The sequence below is a fragment of the Bos taurus genome, chromosome 16 (assembly GCF_002263795.3).
Source record: "Bos taurus isolate L1 Dominette 01449 registration number 42190680 breed Hereford chromosome 16, ARS-UCD2.0, whole genome shotgun sequence".
In the NCBI taxonomy this organism is placed as follows: domain Eukaryota; kingdom Metazoa; phylum Chordata; class Mammalia; order Artiodactyla; family Bovidae; genus Bos; species Bos taurus.
This window is the reverse complement of record NC_037343.1, coordinates 76647594-76671778: the sequence shown is the minus strand read 5'-3', so window position 1 is coordinate 76671778 and position 24185 is coordinate 76647594. Positions and strand designations below refer to the sequence as shown.

Here is a 24185-nt window from a genome sequence, read left to right as displayed (position 1 = left end):
TATCCAACCATCTCATCCTCTGCCCCCCGCCTTCTCCTTTTGCCTTCAATCTTTCCCAGCATCAGGATCTTCTCTTAAGTCGGTTCTTCGCATCATGTGGCCAAAGTATTGGAGTTTCAGCTTCAGCATCAGTCCTTCCAATGAATATTCAGAACTGATTTCCTTTAGGATTGACTCTTGCAGTCCAAGGGACTCTCAAGAGTCTTCTCCAGTACCACAATTTGAAAGCATCAGTTCTTTGGCACTCTGTTTTTTTTATCGTCCAACTTTCACAACCATAAATTACCAGGGTCCAGCCCCAGTAGGATTCGGCGAATTCGAAGCGGGCATGGCTTTGGCAAACTGGATACAATAGCTTTAATTAAATATTAATTAGAGATATAAAGAGTAGTAGAATGAGGATAGCTCAGTAGGAAAATTCAGTGGAGAAAAGAGGCTGAATAACTTGGTTTACGTGGAAAGCTAATAAAATTTCAAGACAAGAAATTTGCGTCACCTACGTAGGCTGCAGGCATCCTCCCATTCTCCCTAAGGAGAGGAGACACTAAGACCTCCCTGGTCAGATCTTAGAAGCCCAGCATAATTAGTAGGCTTGACGAGCCTCCACGCTCCAGATGGGAATTCAGCCAGAAGGTGAGAGAAAGAACGACATGGGGAGACCAGTCTTTCTAGGAACTGATCCCATTCTTTATTTTCCAGGGTCCGCTTTTATACACAGAGATGTAATACAAAAGTCATAGGGGGTCAGCAGTCCTGACTTTTATCAAAATCAGGTGCTTCATATAAATGTATACAAAGGTCATAGGGATGCTACATCATCTTCTGGCCAAGTGGCCTGCTAACAATTTATGACCCTCTCCTTGTGACAGCGGTCAGTCAACCAGAACACTTATTTCTCCAGGGGTGATTATTCTTAAAAGAGATGCCACCTTCCGAAGGCACCAGATAAAGTTACATTCTTATAGGGTGAGGGTGTAGTGGGTTTTAATTAAGGAAAGAATTTGCTTAGCCTAAGGTCTAACGTGATTAATATCAAAGGTTAATACTTATTTCTTCTATATATTCATTAATGTGTATAAGGGCAGGGGATGTGGAGACTTAGCAGCAAACATTGGCTCAACAATGAAAAACCCTTAACCAATACAATTTCTAATCAGCCCGCTATACTACACTAATAATTTCCTAACTCCTTAAAAGAACCTGTTTTTAGAAAGTTTAGAGCATCTCGTGCCTCTCGGTTGGGAGGCTGTGAACAATCACATGTGGCCAGACAAGCCTGTCAGGCAGGCTAGAGAACCTTCAGAGGAGTTTGTAGGTTGAAACACACCTGTCACGCTGAGGAATTATTGTTAACTGGAGCTCTAAGTTAACTCCTTCTCCGAAAGAGGGGGTGGGGGACAGCCCCCTGTAAAGTCAGAGGTGTAGGTGAGAGCACAAAGCAGTAAAGTAGGCAGACTTTGGTTTTTGGGGGGTAGATGCTCGAGAATTTCCAGGGGGACTCCCGAGGCTCGATCCCATCTTTGCGTATGTCGAGCCCCCTTCCTCATGACCTTTGCCACGGGCAGAGTTCCTCACGCTGGCTCCCGGCAATAAATGACTGCTGGAAAAACCATAGCTTTGACTATATGAACTTTTTTTTTTTTGGCAAAGTGATATCTATTTTTTAATATGCTGTGTAGATCTGTCAGCTTTCCTTGCAAGGAGCAAACATCTTTTAATTTCATATCTGCTACACTGTTTGCAGTGCTTTTAGAGCCCAAGAAAGTAAAATTTGTCACTTCTTCTACTTTTTCCCTTTTTCAGTGTACTCGCTCAGTTGTGTCCAACTCTTTGTGACCCCATGGACTGCAGCACAGCAGGCTTCCCTGTCTATCACCAACTCCCGGAGCTTGCTCAAACTCATGTCCATGGAGTCGTTGATGCCATCAAACCATCTCATCCTCTGTGGTCCCCTTCTCCTCCCACCTTTAATCTTTCCCAGCATCAGGGTCTTTTCCAGTGAGTCAGTTCTTCACATTAGGTGGCCAAAGTATTGGAGTTTCAGCTTCAGCATCAGTCCTTCCAATGAATATTCAGGACTGATTTCCTTTATGATGGACTGGTTGGATCTCCTTGCAATCCAGGGGACTCTCAAGAGTCTTCTCCAACACCATAGTTCAAAAGCAACAATTCTTCAGCGCTCAGCTTTCTTTATAGTCCAACTCTCACACCCATACATGACTATTGGAAAAAGCATAGCTTTGACTAGATGGACCTTTGTTGGTAAAGTAATGTCTCTGCTTTTTAATATGCTGTCTAGGTTGGTCATATCTTTTCTTCCAAGAAGCAAGTGTCTTTTAATTTCATGATTGCAGTCACTATCTGCAGTGATTTTGGAACCCAGGAAAATAAAGTCTTTCACTGTTTCTATTGTTTACCCATCTATTTGACATGAAGTTAGGGGACCAGATGCCATGATCTTAGTTTTGTCAATGTTGAGTTTTAAGACAACTTTTTCACTCTCCTCTTACACTTTCATCAAGAGGCTCTTTAGTTCTTCACTTTCTGCCATAAGGGTGGTGTCATCTGCATATCTGAGGTTATTGATATTTCTCCTGGCAATCTTGATTCCAGCTTGTGCTTCATTTCCCCTTTTATTTGCCATGAAATGATGGGATTGGATGCCATGATCTTAGTTTTTTGAATGTTGAGTTTTAAGCCAGCTTTTTCACTCTCTTCTTTCACCCTCATCAAATGGTAACTAGAAATAGAAGGGATATTGAAAATACTCACATTGAAACTCTCTAATTCTGTTATTTATAAGAAGGGGCTATTGTACATTTCTGCATGATGACTTTTAATAGAGCCATCATATATTGTGTTAATTTATGAAGATAATAACTTTGGTTTACTATCACATGAAGAATCCATCATATACTTTTTTATGAGATTCAAATCCTAATAGCTACCATTTTGATACAACTGCCACATAAACCCCCACACACACATACACTTGCACATGTAAATGTTTTCCAGAATAGTTTCCACAGGACATTAACATCTGAGTGTATTTTTAGGGGATCTGTACATGCCGTGGGCTTTCCAGGTAGCGCTGGTGATAAAGAGCCCACCTGCAAAGGCAGGAAATGTAAGAGGTGCGGCTTCGATCCTCTGTCAGCAGGACCCCCTGGAGAGGGGAATGGCAACTGACTCCAGTGTTCTTGTTTGGAGAAGTTCATGGACTGAGGAGCCTGGCAAGCTACAGTCCATGGGGTTGCAAAGAGTCAGACACGGCTGGGCAGCTGACACTAACAGGTCGTAATCATTTAAAAAGTATACGTTTGGTTTTATAGGAAGGTGTAATCATTTAATATTAGCTCCATAAATTTGTAGTGCATCATTCTTATGTAAGATTTTTAAGTGATTTTTATGTTAACCTATGTAGTAATTTTTTTATTCCTTAATAAATAAAAAGGTTAATTGTAGAAAGCATGCTTTTTTAAAGTTCAAATATTTGAAAAAAATCTTTTGATCTTAATACAGCAAGAGAAGCCAGCTCATGCTGAAAATATCACCAGGTATCTATTGCATTTTGGAATTAAAACTCAAAATTATGCATCATTGGACTGTACTTTTTTAAAAGCAATATAGTAGTGAAAATAATGGGATTGAACCGTAACTTTTCACTGACTGGGTACATCAAGTGATATCTTTGATCTAACAAGCCTTTTACCTGGAGTGGAATTCAAATCCTGTGTATCAGTGATGGTTGCTACTTACATTGGACTTTCAAAGGCTTTTTCAGAAGTAGTATTATCCATTGTACAGTATCCTTTTAAAACACATTTGCAGTAGTCAGAAGTATGTTTTTGACAGAATTAAAAAATATGTAACCAAAATATTTATTAGTGATCCTTAAAAAGGCTTCTTTTTATTATGCTAAGTAGAAGAGAAATATTGTTAAGAAATACTGAAAATGAAAAACCAGTGGGAATATTTATGAAACACTCATTTTTATATATGAATAACTGGATATAATAGAAAAATATCTCTAAAATGTCCCAGAACATCAATTGTATTTTAAATAAGCTTGATGATGTATGCCTACCAACTTCTCTATTATTTTAAAAACTGACTTAGAGAGTTGCATATATGGGCTTTCAAAAGCGAAACTTGGTATAAAACAAACATTATGACAGTATTTATACATTTTTATTGAGTTTTTATTTTATTTTACTTTATTTTTCATTTTTTAAAAATTGAATTATAGTTGATATACTGGGGAAGGAGCCTGGAGGGCTATAGTCCATGGTGTTGCAAAGAGTTGGATGCAACTAAACAATTAACACACACACGTATAGTTGATATACAGGAAATTTAAGTTGTAGGTGTTCAGCATAGTGAGTCACAGTTTTTAAAGGTTACATTCCATTTATAGTTACTACAAAACAACTGGCTATATTCCCCGTATTGTATGGTATATCCTTGAGCGTATTTATTTTGGATATAATAGTTTGTATCTCAGCACCACACCTCTGTCTTGCCCCTCCCCTTTGCCTCTCCCACTGGAAACCATCATTTGTCCTGTACATCTGTGAGTCTGTTTCATTTTTGCTACATTCATTAGTTTCATTTTTTAGAGCCCGCATATAAGTGACATCATACGGTATTTGTCTTTTTATGTCTGACTTATTTTACTTAGTACAATACCCTCCAAGGCCATCCATGTTGCTGCAGATGGCAAAATTTCATTCTTTTTTCTGGTTGAGTAGTATTACATGGTGTGTGTGTGTGTGTGTGTACATGTACACACCGCATCTTATTCATCCACTCGTCTGTTGATGGATAGTTAGGCTACTTCCATATCCTGGCAATTGTGAATAGTGCTCCTGTGAGCATTGGGGTTCATGTATCTTTTCCAATTCGTGTTTTTGGCTTTTTTTTGGATGGGTACCCAGGAGTGGAATCGCTGGATCATTGGTAGCCCTGCTTTTCGTTTTCTCAGAGTCTTCGTTCTGTTGTCCGTGGTGGCCGTACCAGTTTAAGTCCTGTCGTAGAGTAGGGTGATTCCCGTTTCTCCACATCCTCGCCGACATTTGTTGTTTTTGGTGCTGCCGTTCTGACAGGTGTGACGTGATGTCTCATTGTGGTTTTAGTTTGCATTTCTCGGATTCACGATGTTGAGCACCTTTTCATGTGTCTGTTGGCATGTCCTCTTTGGGAAAATGTCTATTTAGGATTTTAAGTGGAAATTTAAGGTGATGTATTTTGGTCTAGTTTCTGTGGGCTATAATGTATTTAATTACATATTTACCACATTTATATGTTTTTCAAATTAAAACCAGTATATTAAGTGGAGTTAAATCTGAAAATTTATATTTTAGAATCTTAATGTCCAAGGTGTATAAATCAAAAATGAGTTGCTTTTGATTTGTAATAGCTTGACCAGATTATTCATTTTATTATTCCTGTTCTAAAGCTCATTAAAACCCTTAAACTATCAAAATATTTAATTTTGAACCTCATTGATTGTAAATATTTAAAGAAAAAAATTTTAATTATTTTAAAAAGTAGCTCTGACAATCTTAAGAGTGTTTGAACTAGACTGTTGCCGTGGCTGCGTCGTTTTCTCCGGGTAATGCCCTCTGTCTGTCGTTTACAGATCCGGAGGTGTTGTGGAAGTTCCCAGAGGACTTTGCAGACCAGGTTGGAACCACATCATTTTTAAAAAGCATTTAAAATTGAATATTGATTATTATTACTGCTGTTACTGCTACTACTGGTACTGAAGCTACTGCTGCCTATGAATCACTATAAGTATTTCCTCTTGGTCAGCTCTGAGAGTAAAAAGCCATGTATGGAGAGTATCTGGAAAATGTTTGGAAGTTGCCAGCGAGATGGGTGATGAAGAGGCCCATCTTGAAGCTAACAGGAAGTGAATGTTCACAGTTTCCACGTGTTTTTACACTCTTTTAATGTATCTGTGGAAAATATATTTAGAAACACTTAAGCATTTCCCCATCAGAAAGACCGATGGTGCGGTTCTTTGAGGAATACCCTTCTGTCGGTAGAACAGAAGGGTGCTACTTAGCTCTTTCTTAGCTGTGTAAGTAGGACAGTAAGAAGTAGTAGCTGCTGTAACTAAGAGACCAGTTCTGTCCTTGTTACAGTAATATTGGGATCATTAATATATATGAGTTGAACTGGCATTATTTCCTTATTTTAAAATAATTCTTATTTGTAGCTTTATTTTCTTAAAACAGGAGACTTCAAAATGAATTTACTGTATTTGTATTTTAAGTGTAATCTTCTCTAGTTCCTTAAGTATTTAGTGTGACCAAAACTGTGAATTATTTCGACATGATGTGTGTAAATTAAAAAATCCTTATAGTTTATATTATACATTTATAATTTTGAAGTGAATTATATGGGTAACCATACACATTTAAGTTTTTACACAAAATACTACTCTTTCTGGAAATCTGATGAACAGATTCCTTTTTTTTTTCTTTTGTCTGCAAAGAAATAGGATGAAACAGTTTTGTCACTGTTAAAATTATAAAATTATAACCCTACAAGCTTAAGCATGTTAAGTTCACAGATATAATTTACAAAAATGAAAGCTGATAAAAGTCTTCATTTTAAAGCAGTTCATTCAGAAATATACTGACATGTGATCTTGATGTGGAAGAATAATTTATAACATGAAAATCCGTATCTAAAATTAGGAAATTTCGCTGAAAATGTGAGTTCAGTGAGCATGTTAAATATTAGTTAGATGATTGACTGTTGTTTCACATAATAAGAGAATATGTGCTTTTAATTTGTCTTTAGCCTTTTGGAGAAAGAATAGACTTATAAGTATTTTAGGTATGTAAGTCCATACAGTGAAGACGGGATCTGTACATATGAGGCTCCATTGGGTTTGTTCCTCAGTAATGGGAAGTTACTTCTCTTGGATCTGCCTTTAATGTAGGAGTTCAGTTTAGTTGCTCAGTCATGTCCGACTCTTTGCGACCCCATGGACTGCAGCACGCCAGGCTTCCCTGTCCATCACCAACTCCCAGAGCTTGCTCAAACTCATGTCCATTGAGTCAGTGATGCCATCCAACCATTTCATCCTTTATTGTCCCCTTTTCCTCCCGTTTTCAGTCTTTCCCAGCATCAGGGTCTTTTCCCGTGAGTCAGTTCTTCACATCAGGTGCCGAAAGTATTGGAGTTTTAGCTTCAGCATCAGTCCTTCCAGTGAATATCTAGGACTGATTTCCTTTAGGGTTGACTGGTTTGATCTCCTTGCAGTCCAAGGGACTCTCAAGAGTCTTCTCCAACACCACAGTTCAAAAGCATCAATTCTTCGGTGCTCAGCTTTCTTCATGGTCCAACTCCCACATCCATACATGACTACTGGAGAAACCATAGCTTTGACTAGACGGACCTTTGTTGGCAAAGTAATGTCTCTGCTTTTTAATATGCTGTCTAGGTTTGTCTCAGCTATGCAGGAGACCTGGGTTCGATTCCTGGGTGGGGAAGATCTCCTGGAGAAGGAAATGGCAACCCACTCCAGTGTTCTTGCCTGGAGAATCCCATGGACAGAGGAGCCTGCGGGCTGTTGTCTGTGGGGTCGCAAGAATCAGACACGACAGCGATTAAACCACCATGACGGGAAGTTAGGTTAGAGCCTTGCTGACTCATTTTACTGTTGTAAAATTCTGTTTCTCTCTTGGTCTTTCTAGTTCTCTCTGGTCTCACCTCCTGTCCGGATTCTTTATTTCTTTGTAATTTCTAACTCTTAAAACTGCCCCTGAGAATTCCTAGGGCATCTGGAGGCTCCTCACTTTGGGTTCGCTGAAGTGATGGCATGCTTGTGGAGTTCAGCTGCAGTAAATTTTTCAGTGAGACAGACTGTTGCTGTTCCTCTTTGTGACTGATAAACTGGTGATAGGAATGTCTTAGCTGTTGCTTTGTTTCCCACATTTGTGAGGTCAGGGGGACATTAATAAGCCCTCACATACTTAGTGAAACACAGAAGCATTTGACCACGTAAAGTTGATGAGCATTCATAACCCCCAGGATTTCAGGGCACAGCAGTTCTTGTAGACTTTTTGAAAGGAACTTTAGGTAGTATTTTGTCTAACTACTTCACTTTATATCTAAAGAAACCAGACTTCGTGTGGGAATCCAGCCACGGGCTGTGGAGAATGGTTTTGTTATATGCTTTCTGGCGAATATTCTGAATACTACAGCTGACCCATGGTGCTGGTGGTAAAGAACCTGCCCACCAGCGCAGGAGACGTAAGAGACACGGCTTTGATCCCTGGGTCGGGAAGATTCCCTGGAGAAGGGCAAGGCAACCCCCTCCAGTACTCTTGCCTGGAGAATCCTGTGGACAGAGGAGCCTGGTGGGCTGCAGTCTGTGGGGGTCACAAAGAGTCAGACACGACAGAAGCGACTTAGCACAGCACACAGCACTCTGTGTTTCTTGTCGCTTTTATCTTTTCCTGGTTTCGTATATGAATTGTCTCCTTCCTCCTAAACAGCCTTTTCAGTGGATCTGCTATGCTTCAGTAAAGATAATTCTTTTTAAAAAAGCTCTTTGTTTAGCTCTTACCGTGTACTAGGCACTGTGCTAGGTGCTTATGTGCATAATTGATTTTATCTTCATCCTTCCAGTACTGTTAGGAGATAGTATCGGTCCTGAAACTGAGACTTAAGTAAGAAACTGGCCTGATAACATTGCTTAGAAGAGGCAGAGCTAAGACTTGAGGGCAGGTTTGTCTAACTCAGAAGCATGTTCTATTAACAAGTAAGGTATATTATTATTTCTGCTTGGAATGCTGACCCAAGCCCTACTTGCTTATTATAGCTCTTTTTAAAAAAATTTAGTATATAAAGTCCCCTGTCCCCTAGTATCTTTATAATTGGAAAGCGGTGTGTTTTTTAATCCACAGAAGTAATAGCAATTCATTTACTCCTTTGGTTCTACCTCCTGGAGCTCTTGATCCATCATAAGCATTTGTTTATTATATGGAAAATAATAAACCACTTTTGATTTGGTTTCCTTCTTTTGGCAATAGAAGAACCAGTGGGACAACCCAAACCACACTTCAGGAGGAGTTGTAATTGATTTGATTTTAGTTTTTTTGTTTTTTTTTTTTTACAGTGGAGAATTTTGTGTAAGGAGAGTGGGAGATGAAACTACAAACATAAATTGGGCTGAGTCTCGGCAACAATTAAAGGCCTTGCTAAAGAGGTGGTCCTTCCAATGAACTTAAGGAGAGTGTGATATAACAAAACAAGTATGTTAGGAATAGTAATTTGGAAAAGATTTCAGTATGGATTGGTCGTGGGAGAAACTGGAAGCAAGGAAGTAAGTGACTTTGCAGGAGACTAGCTGAGGAGTAACTAGGATCTGAAAGAGTTGGTTATGTTAGGAATGAAAAAGAGGAAGAACGTGTTGACCTTGAAGTAAATCGACTGCCAGCAAAGGTGGGTTTCTTTGGGATCCGCAGAGTTGCATTTTGAGGTCTGCAGCTTGAGCCCCGTGCAAGTCCCACAGGGCAGGCGAAGAAGAAGTCTTTTATAGAAGAGCGACAGGAAGTGGGGAGGGCTGTGGAGACCAAGAGTCTGTGGCTTTTCGTTGACTGAGCCCTTGCTGGAGGGAAGTGGAGCTGGTCTTCTTCTTGTTGGGCTCTGTTAGGGCCTGAGAGCTCCCCCTTCTGGTCACCCCACTCTCTCTAGTTCAGGCTCCTGTTTATTAAGTTTTTGCAGGCGTGAAGCAGGGAGCCTGCACGCAGAGGTGTTCTGGGCTGCATGGGGTAGAGAAGAGTAATGAGAGGCTGAGTTGCATTTTGGCTCTTGAAGGAATGTTGAATTATCTTCCATGCAAATGCAGGGGTCTTTGGGGATTCAGGAAAAATGGAGTTGAGCACCCATAGGAGATGAAAAGGTGTGAGTGAATTAGAGGATTTACAGACAGATTTAGTCAATGTCAGTTTTATGTCTTGCAAATGCATTGAGGACCGCGGCTGAGAAGATGGATGCAGAAAAAATGCTGCCCTTCCTGCCGCAGGTGATAGCATCGTCTCCCGTTACATTCCAGAGATCTTTACCACTTCTGGATGAAATGAGTAATTTTGTCTCTCTTTGCTGCTGTCAAGCTGAGCTCTCCATTGCTCTTATATTCCCGTTGTTCACGTTTACACTTAATAGCTTGATGCTATTTTTCACAGTACTTGACTTTTCCCCGCACTTTCTGCCTGTCATCTTCATGGCTCACGTTTCTGTGTGTCTGCTGTTTTCATGTACCGTTGGCCTTGTAAGACCATGGTTGGTCTGTATTTCTTGAGTAAGAGGACTCAGTCTTTGTGAGCGAAATATACCTTTAGAGAATGGTCAGAAATCAAATCTCACACATGCTGGACTCAGGTCTGTGTTTGAGTCATGGCTTTGTACTTACAGATAGTATGAAGTGTTGCTTTTGGCAAGAGTTTTTTCTCTCTCTTAATTCCTCATTTGCAAAATAGGGCTGATTCTACTGATCTGACAAAATGAGGAGAAGAATGGAGTCTATGAAGCATAGTGCCTGGCGCATGGGAAACACTCCATGAATGGGAGCCAGCAGCTTTATTATTATATTGTAAGGCCATGAATGTTTATTAAGTTATGATGAGGACCAGATAGAACTGCTTTATGTAGAATGTTGTTTTTATGGTTCGATAACTAGTTTGAGAATTTTGCTGCTTTATAGACCTTCAGGAAGATTTATAGTGTTAAGTAGGAAGAAATTTTTCCTCTGCCCTTCTAGGCTCTTCGGGTTGGTCTTAGAATTAAACTGACATCAAACAGATGAACAGGAGACAAGCAAACAAAAGTTTAATAACATGTCCACATGGGAGCGGGGCTGCCCTGGTGGCTCAGTGGTAAAGAACCCGCCTGAAGGTCCCCTGGAGGAGGAACTGGCACCCCACTCCAGTATTCTTGCCTGGAGAATCCCATGGACAGAGGAGCCTGGCAGTCTTTGGTCCAGGGGGTCGCAAAAGAGTCAGACATGACTTACCAACTAAACGGCAACATGTGGGAGAGACCCAGGAAAACTGGGAACTTGCCCGAAGAGCTGAAGCCTTCTCAGGCTTCATGTACTTCATGTACTTCAGTACCATGTTCAGCTAAAGACAGGAGAGGATATCTGGGGTAGTGGTCTGTGAACTCGGAGGGGAGAAAAGCAGTTCCCATGGAGACGGAGAAGCAGGTGTCTGGTGCACAGATGTGTGCTGGGCCTGCAGAGAGCCGGGGACGCAGCGTGACTCTGGTCTCTAGGCTAGTTCCCACCCCCCACCCCACCCCCTCACCTGGCCTGTGTTCACAGAGATCTCTGGTGATAGTTCTATTCTGGGAACAGGCCCTGTGTCTAAATTTCTTTAGGCGGTTATGGGGAGGGAGCAAGGCCCACTTCCTCAGTCTCAATTTCTTACAAAATAATCAGCCCGAATAAATCCTCCTGCCAAAGAGACACATTTTGTGGTGGCAGAGATTGCTTCCTGACAGTAACACGAGAGATGCTTTCAGGACAGCTCCCAGCAGAAGTCTAAGACCACGGAGCCATAATCTTGTAGTGATGGCCGACACATAGACATCCCTAGGTGTATTTACGTAATTTTTAGATAGGAAAAGTAGCGTTTTGAGGAGCTGACCCCAGGCCATATTTCTGACTCACCTTTAACTCTTCCCTCTTGCAGCACTTAGTTTCCTGTTCAGCATTTGATTGTGGGCTGTTTCTTACATTTCAGATGCCCTTTTCCATTTCTCTTAAGTACTTCCTTTATAATGCAGCTTAGACGTTTTATCTGCTGCGATATATTGAAGCATTCCTCCTGTTTGTGTTCCAGGGTCATCTTTGCCTTTCTGGGTTGCTCGGTGATAACAGATCTGCCTGCAGTGTGAGAGGCACGGCAGACGTGGGTCCCATCCCGGGGTCAGAGGATCCCTTGGAGGAGGAACTGGCAGTCCACTCCAGTATTCTCGCCTGGGGAAATCCTGTGGACAGAGGAGCCTGGTGGCCACAGTCCACAAGGACACAAAGGGTGGGACACGACTGAGCACGCCCACGGTCATTTTTGCATCACTTCGTTTACCACGCTCCCTGGTGTGGAGGAATTGTTCTTATGTGTCTTATCCCAGTGAGAGCTCTCACTGAATCCTCTTTCCCCAGCCAGGGACTTTCTATATTAATTTTTGACCTATGTTTCCCCCACTCAACTGCTCTAATCAATGTGTCACCAAACCCTATTGCTTGTGCCTCTTTTATGTCTTGTAAATCTGTCTCAACTACTTCTAAGTTCCTTTCCTTAATTCACATCCTCCTAACTCTTCTTTTCACCTCTGTTTTTGTCCCTATTATATATATTCTCCTTTGAAATGTCACCTTTCCCTAAGTTAGTTTTTACGTGTGCAGAAAGCACGTCTTGGGGTCACTGCTTCCTGAACTTCGGCACTGGGCAGGATGTGGGTCTCTTGCCACCATCGTTTTATTGTTTCGAAGCTTGTCTGACGCTTCTGTTTCATGGTTTTGTTTTTAAGTTAGCCTGCTTGGCTTTGTGGTTAAGCAAACCTGCTTTCTTACGTGATCATAAACTTTCAGGGGTCCCCCAAAGTCCCCTAAAGTTCCTCTCTAACTGCAGTCCCCTAATGGGATTTCTGAGCTAACTATTTGATCGTCCTGTTCTATCCCTGGCTGTGACAGCATACTGTCATTGGGGCTTACAGTGTGCTGGGCAGTTTTCTAACTGCTTTACCTGTCCTCGTAATACCCTGTGAGCCTGAGGGGCTATGGTAATTCCCACTTCACAGATGAGGAAGCAGAAGGATGTGGCAGGAGTCACACAGCTAGAAAGTAGCAGGGTCATCATTCTAAAGCAGTGTGACTGCAGAGCCTGCTGACCGGAAGGCTGGTTAAACCTGGTTCTCCCCACTAACACCTTCACAGTGAAGTCCAGCCCTCTTATCAGGATCGAGCCCTTGCTCAGGGGCTCTGTTTCCACCTGAAGCCTCTTCTTGCTCTGTCTCCCTCCCCCTTTACCTAATAAAGTAGTGGTCTGCATTTCATAGCAGACATTCGTTTCCTTTATGCATTAACCCCAGCCATCCACCTCCATTCTCTCCTTGCACACGAGAGTCCTTCGGCCTGAGATGCCCGTCTCCTGCTCGCTCTACCCTCGCCTGTGTTTCTGGTCTCGGCTCAGAGGTCGTATCTTCCGAGGAGCCCTCTGTGTCACTGGCCTGGATTGGACGTACCTCCTCTGAGTTCCCAGAGCATTTTGTGTTTCCCGTGATGCTCACCGGATCTGCACCTCCCTACTTTCTGTTTACTCCACTAGGCCAGAGGTTTCTGAGACTAGTATTAAAGAGTATTTTTAATGGAGGGTATAATCATAAAAGTGAAAGTGGAAGTCACTCAGTTGTGTTCCACTCTTAGGGACCCCACAGACTGTAGCCCGCTAGATTCCTTTGTTTGTGGGATTCTCCAGGCAGGAATACCGGAGTGGGTTGCCATGCCCTCCTCCAGGGGATCTTCCCGACCCAGGGATTGAACCCCAGGCTTCCCAGGGGGTGCAGTGGTAAAGAATCCGCCTGCCAATGCAGGAGACAGAAGAGACGTGGGCTCGATCCCTGGGTTGGGAAGATCCCTCTGGAGTGGGAAATGGCACCCACTTCAGTGTTCTTGCCTAGAAAATTCTGTGGGCAGAGGTGCCTGGCGGGCTATAAAGTCCACGGGGTCTCCAAGAGTCAGACATGACTGAGCATGCACCCACGCTCCTGCATTGTGGGCAGACTCTCTACCATCTGAGCCCCAGGGAAGCCCCTCCATACGTATAGTCAACCTTTATTCCTTCAGAGTGCCTGGACGTGGCTGGTTAAACGAGCGTTTTCTTGACAGTACTTCAGGTATGGCCTTGGTTGTACAGTCAGTGTTTCCAGTTGTATCCTGGATGAGATGAGTGAGAGGGTTTTGTTAAACTTGTGCAGATAACAGTGTTGCCATGAAAATCCAAGGGGCCCGGTGAGAGTTTCTGAGGGAGGGAAGGAATCAGTGAGAACTGGATGTAATTTAAAAATTATATTTCTGTTCACAGAAGCAGCGTTTACGGAGTGGTTGTGGGTTACAGACAACTTAGGAAGGAGGCAAGGGCTTCCATATAAATGTCCAGAAAATAGAACATTTTGCAACAGCATCAAACATATTTCAAACAGTGAATTTTCCTGCGTTAGTTTATTCAGTGCGATGCAGTAAATTATTGTTCTGCTGGATATTGACACAGCAGTTTCATGAAACTTTCTGCTTCCTGACTAAAAAGAGTCTTGGAGAGCCTGACTCAGTCCAGTGGAATGGCCTGAGCGTTGTCAGTTCAAAAACCTGCACCCGTGAATCTGTTCTTTGAAGTGTCAGTGGTTGGAGGTACCTGAGATGACCACTGCCACTAAGCTCCGAGACTGACCTTTGTTGAAGACAAATTCTATAGCTTCTAACAGTTTTCAGGGTATCAGAAACAAGAGTAAACCATCTGCGGACGATAGAGACTTAGTGGGCTGTGGTTAATTTATGGATGATTATGCTCAAGTGTGAAATGCCTGTTGAGGGTTCATCGTAAAAGTAAAACATGGAAAAGGAAATTTGTTTGTTTCTGTTGTATGAAAATGAAGATAATAAAACCATTCAAAAGAAAAGGCTTTAGACAGAATGTGTGTAAGAACAATGTGTAAGCCTGTTTTCTGAGGAGCCAGTTCAAGTTATGTCTGATTTATGAAAATGGGTGAACAGAATTTTTATAGAGGAAAGATCTTGAGAATGTGACATGCAATAATCCTGAGGCATAATATAGCAAGAGTATACTCAGAGTATCACGTAAAGAGATGTAGTGGATCTGGAGGAGGGCTCAGACAAACATATTTTTATACAACGTCGACGTTAAGTTAGGTGCATATCTAGCTGGGAACCACTGGTTTAGAAGAGTCGGGATTTAAAACAGAGAAGGAAGATTATATCCAGGTGAACATTCGAAATAACAACTGAAACTAGACCTCGTAATAACTCGTTATTGTTGCCTTGTGTCACCAGGCGAAGCACTGCTGGGAGTCTGGCGAGTGTAGGAGAATTGAGCAGAACTATTTCATAAGAGATTTGACCCTTGTTTTCCTGGAGAGTAAAACATATTCCAGAGAGCAAGGGTGTTGGCATGTCTCTAGATACTTCCCATAAAGCATGTGCTTTCTGAGATATTTCATACTCATAAAATTTACATGTACAGATTTAACCTAGAGCAGGCTAAGGGTCTCTTCTGATTGGTCAGCTTTTTGTATAATAATAATTATGTTAAACCACCCTTATGATAATATATCAAACAAGACAAATTACTTCTAGCATCTCATTTTATAAGAGTATACATCCTTGTGATTTTCAGGGAGCTTCAAGGAAATCCCCCAGATAGTTTTAGATAAAAAACAGATCCTGCAGGTTTTTAATTTTTTTCTGTATTCAGAATCTGAGTTTGGGAAGGCAAAATTTAAAAAGTTGTTAAAAGATTTGGATATTTGACTACGATTGGGTTCAGAGGTGCCTAAGAAGCAAGCATTTGATTATGTGACAATAAAATATTTAAAAGTAAATATAGGCAGTGACATGATTGAATGTGTATGTTGAGTGAGGATTGAATGTTCCTCTTTCATAAGCGAGGAACTTTTGTGACCCTCCTCCCCACTCTTGAATAATAGAAGACATAATAAAGTCTTTATCAAACACAGAGAATTATTCTGCAGAGACCCAGAGTTTGACTGTCCCAGGCACGTGGAGCCGAGAGGAGCCTTTCCTGGTGTAGGCGGAGGGTGAGTCATTAATGCACGGAAGCAAGCCCATCAAAACGGAGTGAACTTTAACAATTTGCATAGCTTCCTTCCAGAGTCAGGAATTAGCAAGCATTTTAAGCTTTATTCATTGCGCTCTGTCCTGTTCAAGAACAAACTGACACTTAAAGACGCATCTCAGAGATCTGCAAGGTCAAACTGGTTTCATTATCGTCTTTATAACCATCACATCTCTGTTATGTGTGTTAACATGCAGTGCATCCGTGATTGCTGTCATCGAATGAACCCACGTGTCTTTTAAAAAATTTACCAGTTTTAATTTCTAATATATTACATTTCAGCAGTTATCACATAAACACTAGCTCATCACAGTCCTCATTAAGTCCCAAGAATATAGAGGTAAACAGTTTAAAAAGCCCAAGAATCACTGTTTAGGATAAAACTATTCTTTGGAAACAAAAACATATCCACGGTTGTATTTATCTGACACTATTGTTCATCATGTAGTCTTAACCACTCATATTAATTAAAACAAGTCTTAACCACTCATATTAATTATAACTTTTAACCTGGACAAGTAACTTCTGTTTTACAGAAAATGAGAAAGAAAGCACTTGGTGGAGGGGGCATGGATAACTGAGCACCTGGTGTCCTGCACAAGCATCTTAGCAGACCGCCAGACTCGGTCCCATGGTCCCTTTCTGTAGCCACACACCTCCCTCCCCCCTCACTGTGTAGTCGCCAAAGCGAACACATTCGTTAACATGACCCAAAAGTGTAGCCTTTTTACAGCACACACAAATGAGAAGTATGTAGACTTGAATATGCTTAGCGATCAGTGTTGTTGGTATTTTAGAAGTTATCTAGGGTTTTAATACATTATTTTTGTTCACGGTCAGTCGTGTCTGACTCTTTGCAACCCCATGGACTATAGCCCACCAGGCTCCTCCGCCCATGAAATTCTCCAGGCAAGGACACTGGAGTGGGTTGCCATTTCCTCATCCAGGGGATCTTCCCGACCTAGGGATCCAGCCCTCGTCTTGTGCAGCTCCTGTTTCGGCAGGTGGATTCTTTACTACTGAGTCACCTGGGAAGCCCCTTTAATACAGTGTATAGTATAATTAGTATTTATTAACTTAACTCAATATCAGTTTAATGTTTTGGTTACCTCAAGAGTTTTGAAATTGTTTCAGCATATATATTACAAACTATAGTTACTATTGAAATAAAGCTTGCCAGAATAATGATACAATTTGGTTGAATATTTACATCTTTTATAACCTTAAGCAGTATGCCATGTTAGCTAATTTAGTCAGTAAGCCTGTATACATTTGGGAAAAGCAAACTGAGATAGAATGAATGTGTGCTTATGTTTTAATTAACATTCAGAAGTCAGAGTCGCAGCTCTATTTACTAAAGTAAAATGATGAAACTAGATGTTTGCTGAGGATTTTCCTTAATTATGTGAATTTGAATTCACTATAAGTTTTCTGGAAGTCTGGCACATTTGAAGTATTAGAAGTTCAATTTCCTTATTTTATAGGACTTTGAGGAATAATCAGTTTATGCACATTTCTCTCTATAAGCCAATCAGAGTAGAGCTGCTTTAATTTATTTAACATTTTTGTAAAGGACTCTGTCTTTTAGAACAGTTAAGGTTCACAGCAAAATGGAGAGAAAGGTGCAGTGATGTCTCGTTTACCCCCTGCAGCCGCGTTTGCACAGCCTCTGGCTTTATCCGTATCTTTACCAGGTGGTGCGTTATTTACCAAGAATGAACCTACACTGACACATAATGGCCCAGAGTCCAGAGTTTACCTTAAGGTTCACGCTTGCTATTGTTCCATCTATGGGTTTGGACAGATGTATAATGACACAGCCATCATTATAATAACATATGGGTATTTTCAGTGTCCTAAAAATTCTCTGTGCTCTGCCTGGCTATTTCGCCCTGCCATTGCCAGCCCTGGCAACCACTCGTCTTCTTACAGTCTCCATTTATCTCCATCAGTCGCTAAGTCGAGTCTGACTCTTTGCAGCCCCATGAACTGCGGTACTCCGGGCTCCTCTGTCCTTCACCGTCTCCTAGAGTTTGCTCAGATTCGTGTCCTTGAGTCGGTGATGCTATCTAACCATCTAATCCTCTGCCACCCCTTTCTCCTTTTATCAGTCTTTCCCAGCACCAGGGTCTTTTCCAGTGAGTTGACTCTCTGCATCAGGTGGCCAAAGTATTGGAGCTTCAGCATCAGTCTTTTCAATGAATATTCAGGGTTGATTTCCTTTAGGATTGACTGGTTTGATCTTCTTGCTGTTCAAGGGCCTCTCAAGAATCTTCTTCAGCACCACAGTTTGGAAACATCAATTCTTCCGTGCTCAGCGTGCCTTATGGTCTAACTCTCATATGCGTACATGCCTACTGGACAAAGCATAGCTTTTATTATTGTCTCTATAGTTACTGCCTTTTCACAGAGTATATAATCTTCTCAGATTGGCCCCTTTCACTTAGTAATACGCATTGAAGGCTTCTCCATGTCTTTTTATAGCTTGGTAGCTTCTTTCTTTTTAGTGCTGAAAAATATTCCATTGTCTGGAAGTACCGGAGTTTATCCTTTTACCCACAGAAGGACATTTTAATTGCTGCCAAGTTTTGGCAGTTGTGAATAAAGCTGCTATAAATGTCCGTATTTGGGAGTTTAAATTATGAGACTTTATAATCTGTAGTTTATTGACACTTTCCAGAGGTATTCTCCAGAGGTATTTCACACTAACTCAATTAAAGAAAAGACTTTTCTGGATTATATGCATGTAGATTCATAGACATGAGAAATCTTGGTGATAATTTTAGGTGTATTTTTCGTAGTGAACAGATAACATAGGCGTGTAAGAGATTGGAAGACATATTGTTGAAAGTGATGCTTTATTTTACGAGGCCTTTTAGTTGTGTTTTTGGTTGTTACTTTTATGATATCAAAGGTGAAAATTTTGCCAAATACCGAACAAGTTTACTTAACCTAAGCAGTTAGCATGTACCTAACAGTGTTCTTGCCTGGAGAATCCCAGGGATGGGGGAGCCTGGTAGGCTACTGTCTATGCGGTCACACAGAGTTGGACACGACTGAAGTGACTTAGCATAGCATGGCAAAGCTGCCTTAAAATTACTCATAGAATACTTTTTTTTTTTTGGGGGGCAAGGCACCAGTCTGGCAACATGAGGCTGTAAACAGAAAGACATGTGGTCCTTGCCTTCCAGAAGTCCTGTTCAAGGGGAGGAAGACTGGTTTGGGAACCAAAAGTGAGATAATATTGTGTTTCTGCTTTGAATGTATGCCTTGAAGGAAATCACTTTCGCTCCTTGAAGTGCCGTCTCTCCCTCTGTTAAGTGGGGATGCGGGTTACTGGTTGGTTTCTACAGTATTTGCTTCTCCGTACGACTGCAACAGGGGGCTCACCAAGTGGTGCCAGTGGTAAGGAGCCAGAGCCAGTGCAGGGGATGTAAGAGACAAGGGTAAAATCCCTGAGTCAGAAGATCCCCTGGAGGAGGGGACGGCAACCCACTCCAGTGTTCTTGCCTAGAGAATCCCATGGACAGAGGAGCCTGGCGAACTGCAGTTCACGGAGTTACAAAGAGTTGGACACAGCTGAAACGACTTAGCATGCACACACGCATAGCTTGTATTACACGTGGGCTTCCTCGATGGCTCTGCGGGTAGACAATCTGCCTGTCATGTAGGTGACACAGGTTCGATCTTGGGGTGGGGAAGATCTCCTCGAGGAGGAAATGGAAACCCACTCCTGTATCCTTGCCTGGAGAATCCCATGGTCAGAGGAGCCTGGTGGGCCACAGTCCATGGGGTCACAAAGGCTTGGACATGACTGAAGTGACTTAGCACGCACGCATGGTTGCAACAGAAACCCAGGTGTAATATGTGTCATGAGAATTACTGCCAATGAAATGTGGAAGTCCTGGGAAGGAAGATGTCGCACATTTACACAAGCTGAGGAGGGGAGTGGTTAGCGACGAAGGAGGGTTTAGACTGATTTTGCTGCTGGTGGCAGTATTCAGTGTACTTTTATTTTCTAGGATTAAAAAGCTTGAGGAGGGAAGACCATGTTTCTATAAATAGCATAGCCAGAAGCCACCTGAAAAAGAAAGATCAAAGATGGTAGCTAGGACTAATTTCTGTAGCAAGACTAAGCAGAGACGGCAGGAGGACAAACACTGCCTGCGCACCCACTGTGCATTATTTTTTTCTGGTATGAGATAAATAAAGATAAGTCTAAGAAGTTGCCAGCTCAGAAGGACCTCATAGTCCAGTCGGGGAGACATGTTAGTTAATCACAGTGTATCGCGTGAGTTGGAGTACAGAGCAGGCTGTCCGGGGCGTCAGAGCCCCAGGTGTGACGTGGCCGTGGTGGGGCGTGCCCTCCTGTTTAGGATGAGCAGAAAGGAGGGATGCCGATAGCAGGGGCGGGCTGTCTGGACTGCTCTGTAGCCTCTTGTGTTTATATTTTACAAGTACATTTCATTCATTCCTTTTCTCCCTCTCTCTTTTGAGTGTGTCTGTCTCCCCTACTCCGTAATTGGTGTTTCTTGAAGGAAGAAGGGGCAGAAACTCCTTATACTTGAATCACTACATCTAGCAAGCTCATACATAATAAGGTTTGAATAAAGCTGTTCTGAATGACTAGGTGAATAAATCAAAGAAAGTTGAATAAACTCATTATAGATTATTTTAACCTTCTAAAATGGGAGCAAGATCATCTACTAAGCAGAATAGCTGTACGAGGGTGTGGGATATTAAATTTAGAAGAATTTCAGACTGGTGTTTTCAACAAATACAATAGGGATTCATCAAGCTGCGAATGAAAAGATGTGGCCCAGAGGAAGGGTTTAGTAGGCCCACCACTGTTTGTTCACGACGAGTACCTGACTCGTGTGTTGCTTCTGCTTCTCTGTTTTATTGAAGGTTAAAAAAAATTAAGAATCTATATATATTGACATACTAGTGTATGCTCCCATGCTAGGTGATAAGCAAGTTGCATTGGAAATGCATCGAGAAACATGCACATATTACATAATTAATTTTAATTACGATAATAAATACCATTAATTAAGCAAATCTTGGGAGAAATTAAGAAAACTTGGTAGAATTCAAATTGAAAACACTTTGAATTATAATTCTGAGTGAAAACTTTGAATTTAATTGAGTGAAAAGTCATAGGAAACTATTACACCGTGATGAAAGAACATTTTAACTCTTACCCTTCAGCTGCATCTTCTTAAGTCTCTTGTAGTTGTAGGTAACTAGCTAGTTAGCTGATTCCAAACCAAATATACTCAGCACCATATACAATTTTCTTTTCATGTTTAACAATATGTAGTGCTTGGTCTGTGTGTTTTAGGAAGAGTGCTTGTTCGTTATTAAGAGAAACTTTTTACATGTCTATCATTTCAAAAAAGTATTTCTTTTGATAACTTTAAGGGGATTTGGTCAGAATAAATAGTCTTTCATGACTTGAAATTGAGGTAAATTGATAACTGGATGTTTTATGACTTTGTTCCTTGCATCGGTCATAAAATTGAAATTATTTGGAAATAATTTACTAAATCTAAATACTTTCAAAATAAATATTTAAATAATTACAGATATTTTTTTTAAATTGGACTTTTTTTTTTTTGCTTGTTTGGATTTGATTCTGTCGTTTCAAACTGCCTGTCGATTATATCAGGCACAGAGGAAGATATTTAATTGCATTTTGTACCAACTATAAACTCGGGGAGTTGGTGATGGACAGGGAAGCCTGGCGTGCTGCGATTCATGGTATCGCAAAGAGTCTGGACACGACTGAGAGACTGAACTGAACTGAACTGATTGTTTTTCCAAATGGGGAAAAAAAATGAATTGTTTTAAGCCAGTTTTTGATGTGTGATGGTTAATTTTTATTTCACTACCCCTATGAATATGTACCTTGTATATGGACACACATTTCTGAGACAGATTGATTTTTTAAATTTTTAATGAAATTAAATCCTAAACACAGGGAAATGGTGGTTACAATCATCTCATGACTGCATTGTTTGTTTCGTATTCCATTTTATCAGTTATATATCTCAATAACCCTAAAATATAAATCATTTCTTATAATTTTCTTTGTAGGTAACACTATATAGATTTTTTGTACATTCTTGTGTCAAAAAAAAAAAAAAAAGAATCATATTAAAACATAGGTGGCAAGCTTGTGGGAAGGTGCTTAAAAGTAAATCCAAGATCATCATTTTGCTGTTCTCTCTTTCTTCATAAAGGCAAGATTTTGTAAATGCAGAACTAGAAAGCTCAAGGTCAAATGTGATCACGTTTTTATTTTATCTGCATTCTTATATTTCCTCCTGTTAAAATTTTAAAATGTTACTGCAAACAGGGAAACTAATTTGGAAAAACATTTTTAGAAATTTTGCTTTAGAGCAGAGGTATTTATTGGAAAACAGAACTATGTAATCTGGCAAACTCCTATTGAAAAGAATATTTTTGCATACATTCTAGATAATAAAATTTGAAAGCCCCTAAAAAAATGACCTTATTTTTCTGCTGAATGTTGTTACTTTCATAAGCTGTTGGAGGGTGAGGGGTTTTACCCTTATTTTTATAGCCATGAAATTATTATATTCTAACTCTGCACACAATTCAGTCCAATCCTGGAAGGTCTGGCATTGCTCAGCACCCTATAGAAATCAAATAATAGTAGATGATGCAGAGTGAAAAAGATAAATGTAGTTCACAAGAACTTACTTTTTATGGAACTTTAAACATTTGACAGTAGTCAGTTTGGAATTTAGTTCTAAATCTTTGAGAGAAATAATTATAAAAAATATTTTTTTTCAAGGTGACGTGATAGAGGCTGATGAATCGAAGCAATTCTGAAATCAGGAGAAAAAGTTAAATTTAAGTCTAAGGGAACGAAAATCTCTCTACCAGTCCAGAATGTTACATTTCACATTTTTCTTTATCATTTAGCTTAAAGAGAAGTTAAAATTAGTTAACTGTGAAACAAAGGATGGAAGGAAGAGTAGCATGTTTTCACATGTTACTTGAAGAAATTGAAATCTTTCAAATTGACATTAAGTCAATATTAATTTGCATAGAATATGTTACTTTGAAATAATCATAATAATTGTATGCTCCATAAGAATGCCTTTCAGGGATATTTCTTTTTTAGGAATAGGTGTAACTTGAGTGAAACTTGTGGTTTGTAAGAATCAGTAACTAACTATAAGTTGCCACCTTACCTTTTTGTTTGGTTATTTCTGTTTTTCCCTCCTCTCCCATTACATTATTAATAGATAAGCACTATTAAAGTAATATTGCCAGGTTGTTTACTAATGTTTAAAATTTAAGCCTGAAATACAATTGAGAATAAGTAGATATGAAGGCAATTCACAATGAAAATTTGAAGATTAAAAAATATCCTCTTATTAGCTGAAAACATTGAACTTATCAACATATGGTACCAGCTAGCCTCATCTCCACCCGTTCTTTTGTTATCTTGTTATTGTTATAAGGCTTAATGACAGTTGTAAGCCATAGTTCTGGATGTGGGGGTTAGTCCACCCTGGGGAGAAGAGGAGGAAACAGCAGTGTGGATTATGGAAATATGGATTGATCTAAAAAGAGACCCCTTGTAAAAGAACGGGACTCAAAGGAAAGCTAGGGAAGACTGAAGAAAAGATGATGGAATATGATGTGAAAATGATCATTTGAAATCTTTCCTTTCATTCCCAGCTGCTGTGTTTTGGAGAAAAGGAATGCATTTTTATGTTAAGGGGTAGCTAAAAGAGGCCAGATGAATGGTATTATTTATTAGATATATTTTCATGTTGAGCGAGATAAATTATGTGCATTTTAATAGACTTTGCATATGTTAGACTTCTTAAATCTTACAGACGTAATGTTAGGTGTAGTACTTCATAACGTTTGGCCTAATTTAAATAGATCTAATTGGAAAAATGAATGATTGTTATATATTAAGTATTTTGACTAAATGTGATGGTGAATATTATATTTAAAATATGAATTTTTTGTTACTTTTGTGGCTTAGCTCTTCAAATGCACACTTACGAGTTTATCCGTGTGTGTTTCTAGACAAAGGCTAACACTGCAGCGTGTCTGGTTGTTGTTGCTGTTCAGTTGCTAAGTCGTGTCCGACTCTGCAGCCCCACGGACTGCAGCAGCCAAGCCTCCCTGTCCTTCACCATCTCTCAGAGTCACGTTCTTTGAGTCCATGTTGTTGTCTAACCATCTCAGCCTCTGCTTTCCTCTTCTCCTTTTGTCTTCAACCTCTCCCAGCTTCAGGGT

At 40.5% G+C, this 24185-nt stretch overlaps 1 protein-coding gene across 8 annotated transcripts in view; it reads left to right on the top strand.

The window, feature by feature from the left end:
• DENND1B (DENN domain containing 1B) overlaps positions 1 to 24185 on the top strand; it is a 270596-nt gene that overhangs the window by 75585 nt on the left and 170826 nt on the right. For 6 of the 8 annotated variants that reach the window (XM_024976899.2, XM_024976898.2, XM_059875837.1 and 3 more), the window contains exon 3: positions 5642 to 5685. The exons of the other annotated variants lie outside the window; for them this stretch is intronic. In XM_024976899.2, coding sequence (XP_024832667.1) covers positions 5642 to 5685 — 44 coding nt within the window. The remainder of the gene's footprint in view (positions 1 to 5641; positions 5686 to 24185) is intronic. 8 annotated transcript variants of the gene reach the window in all.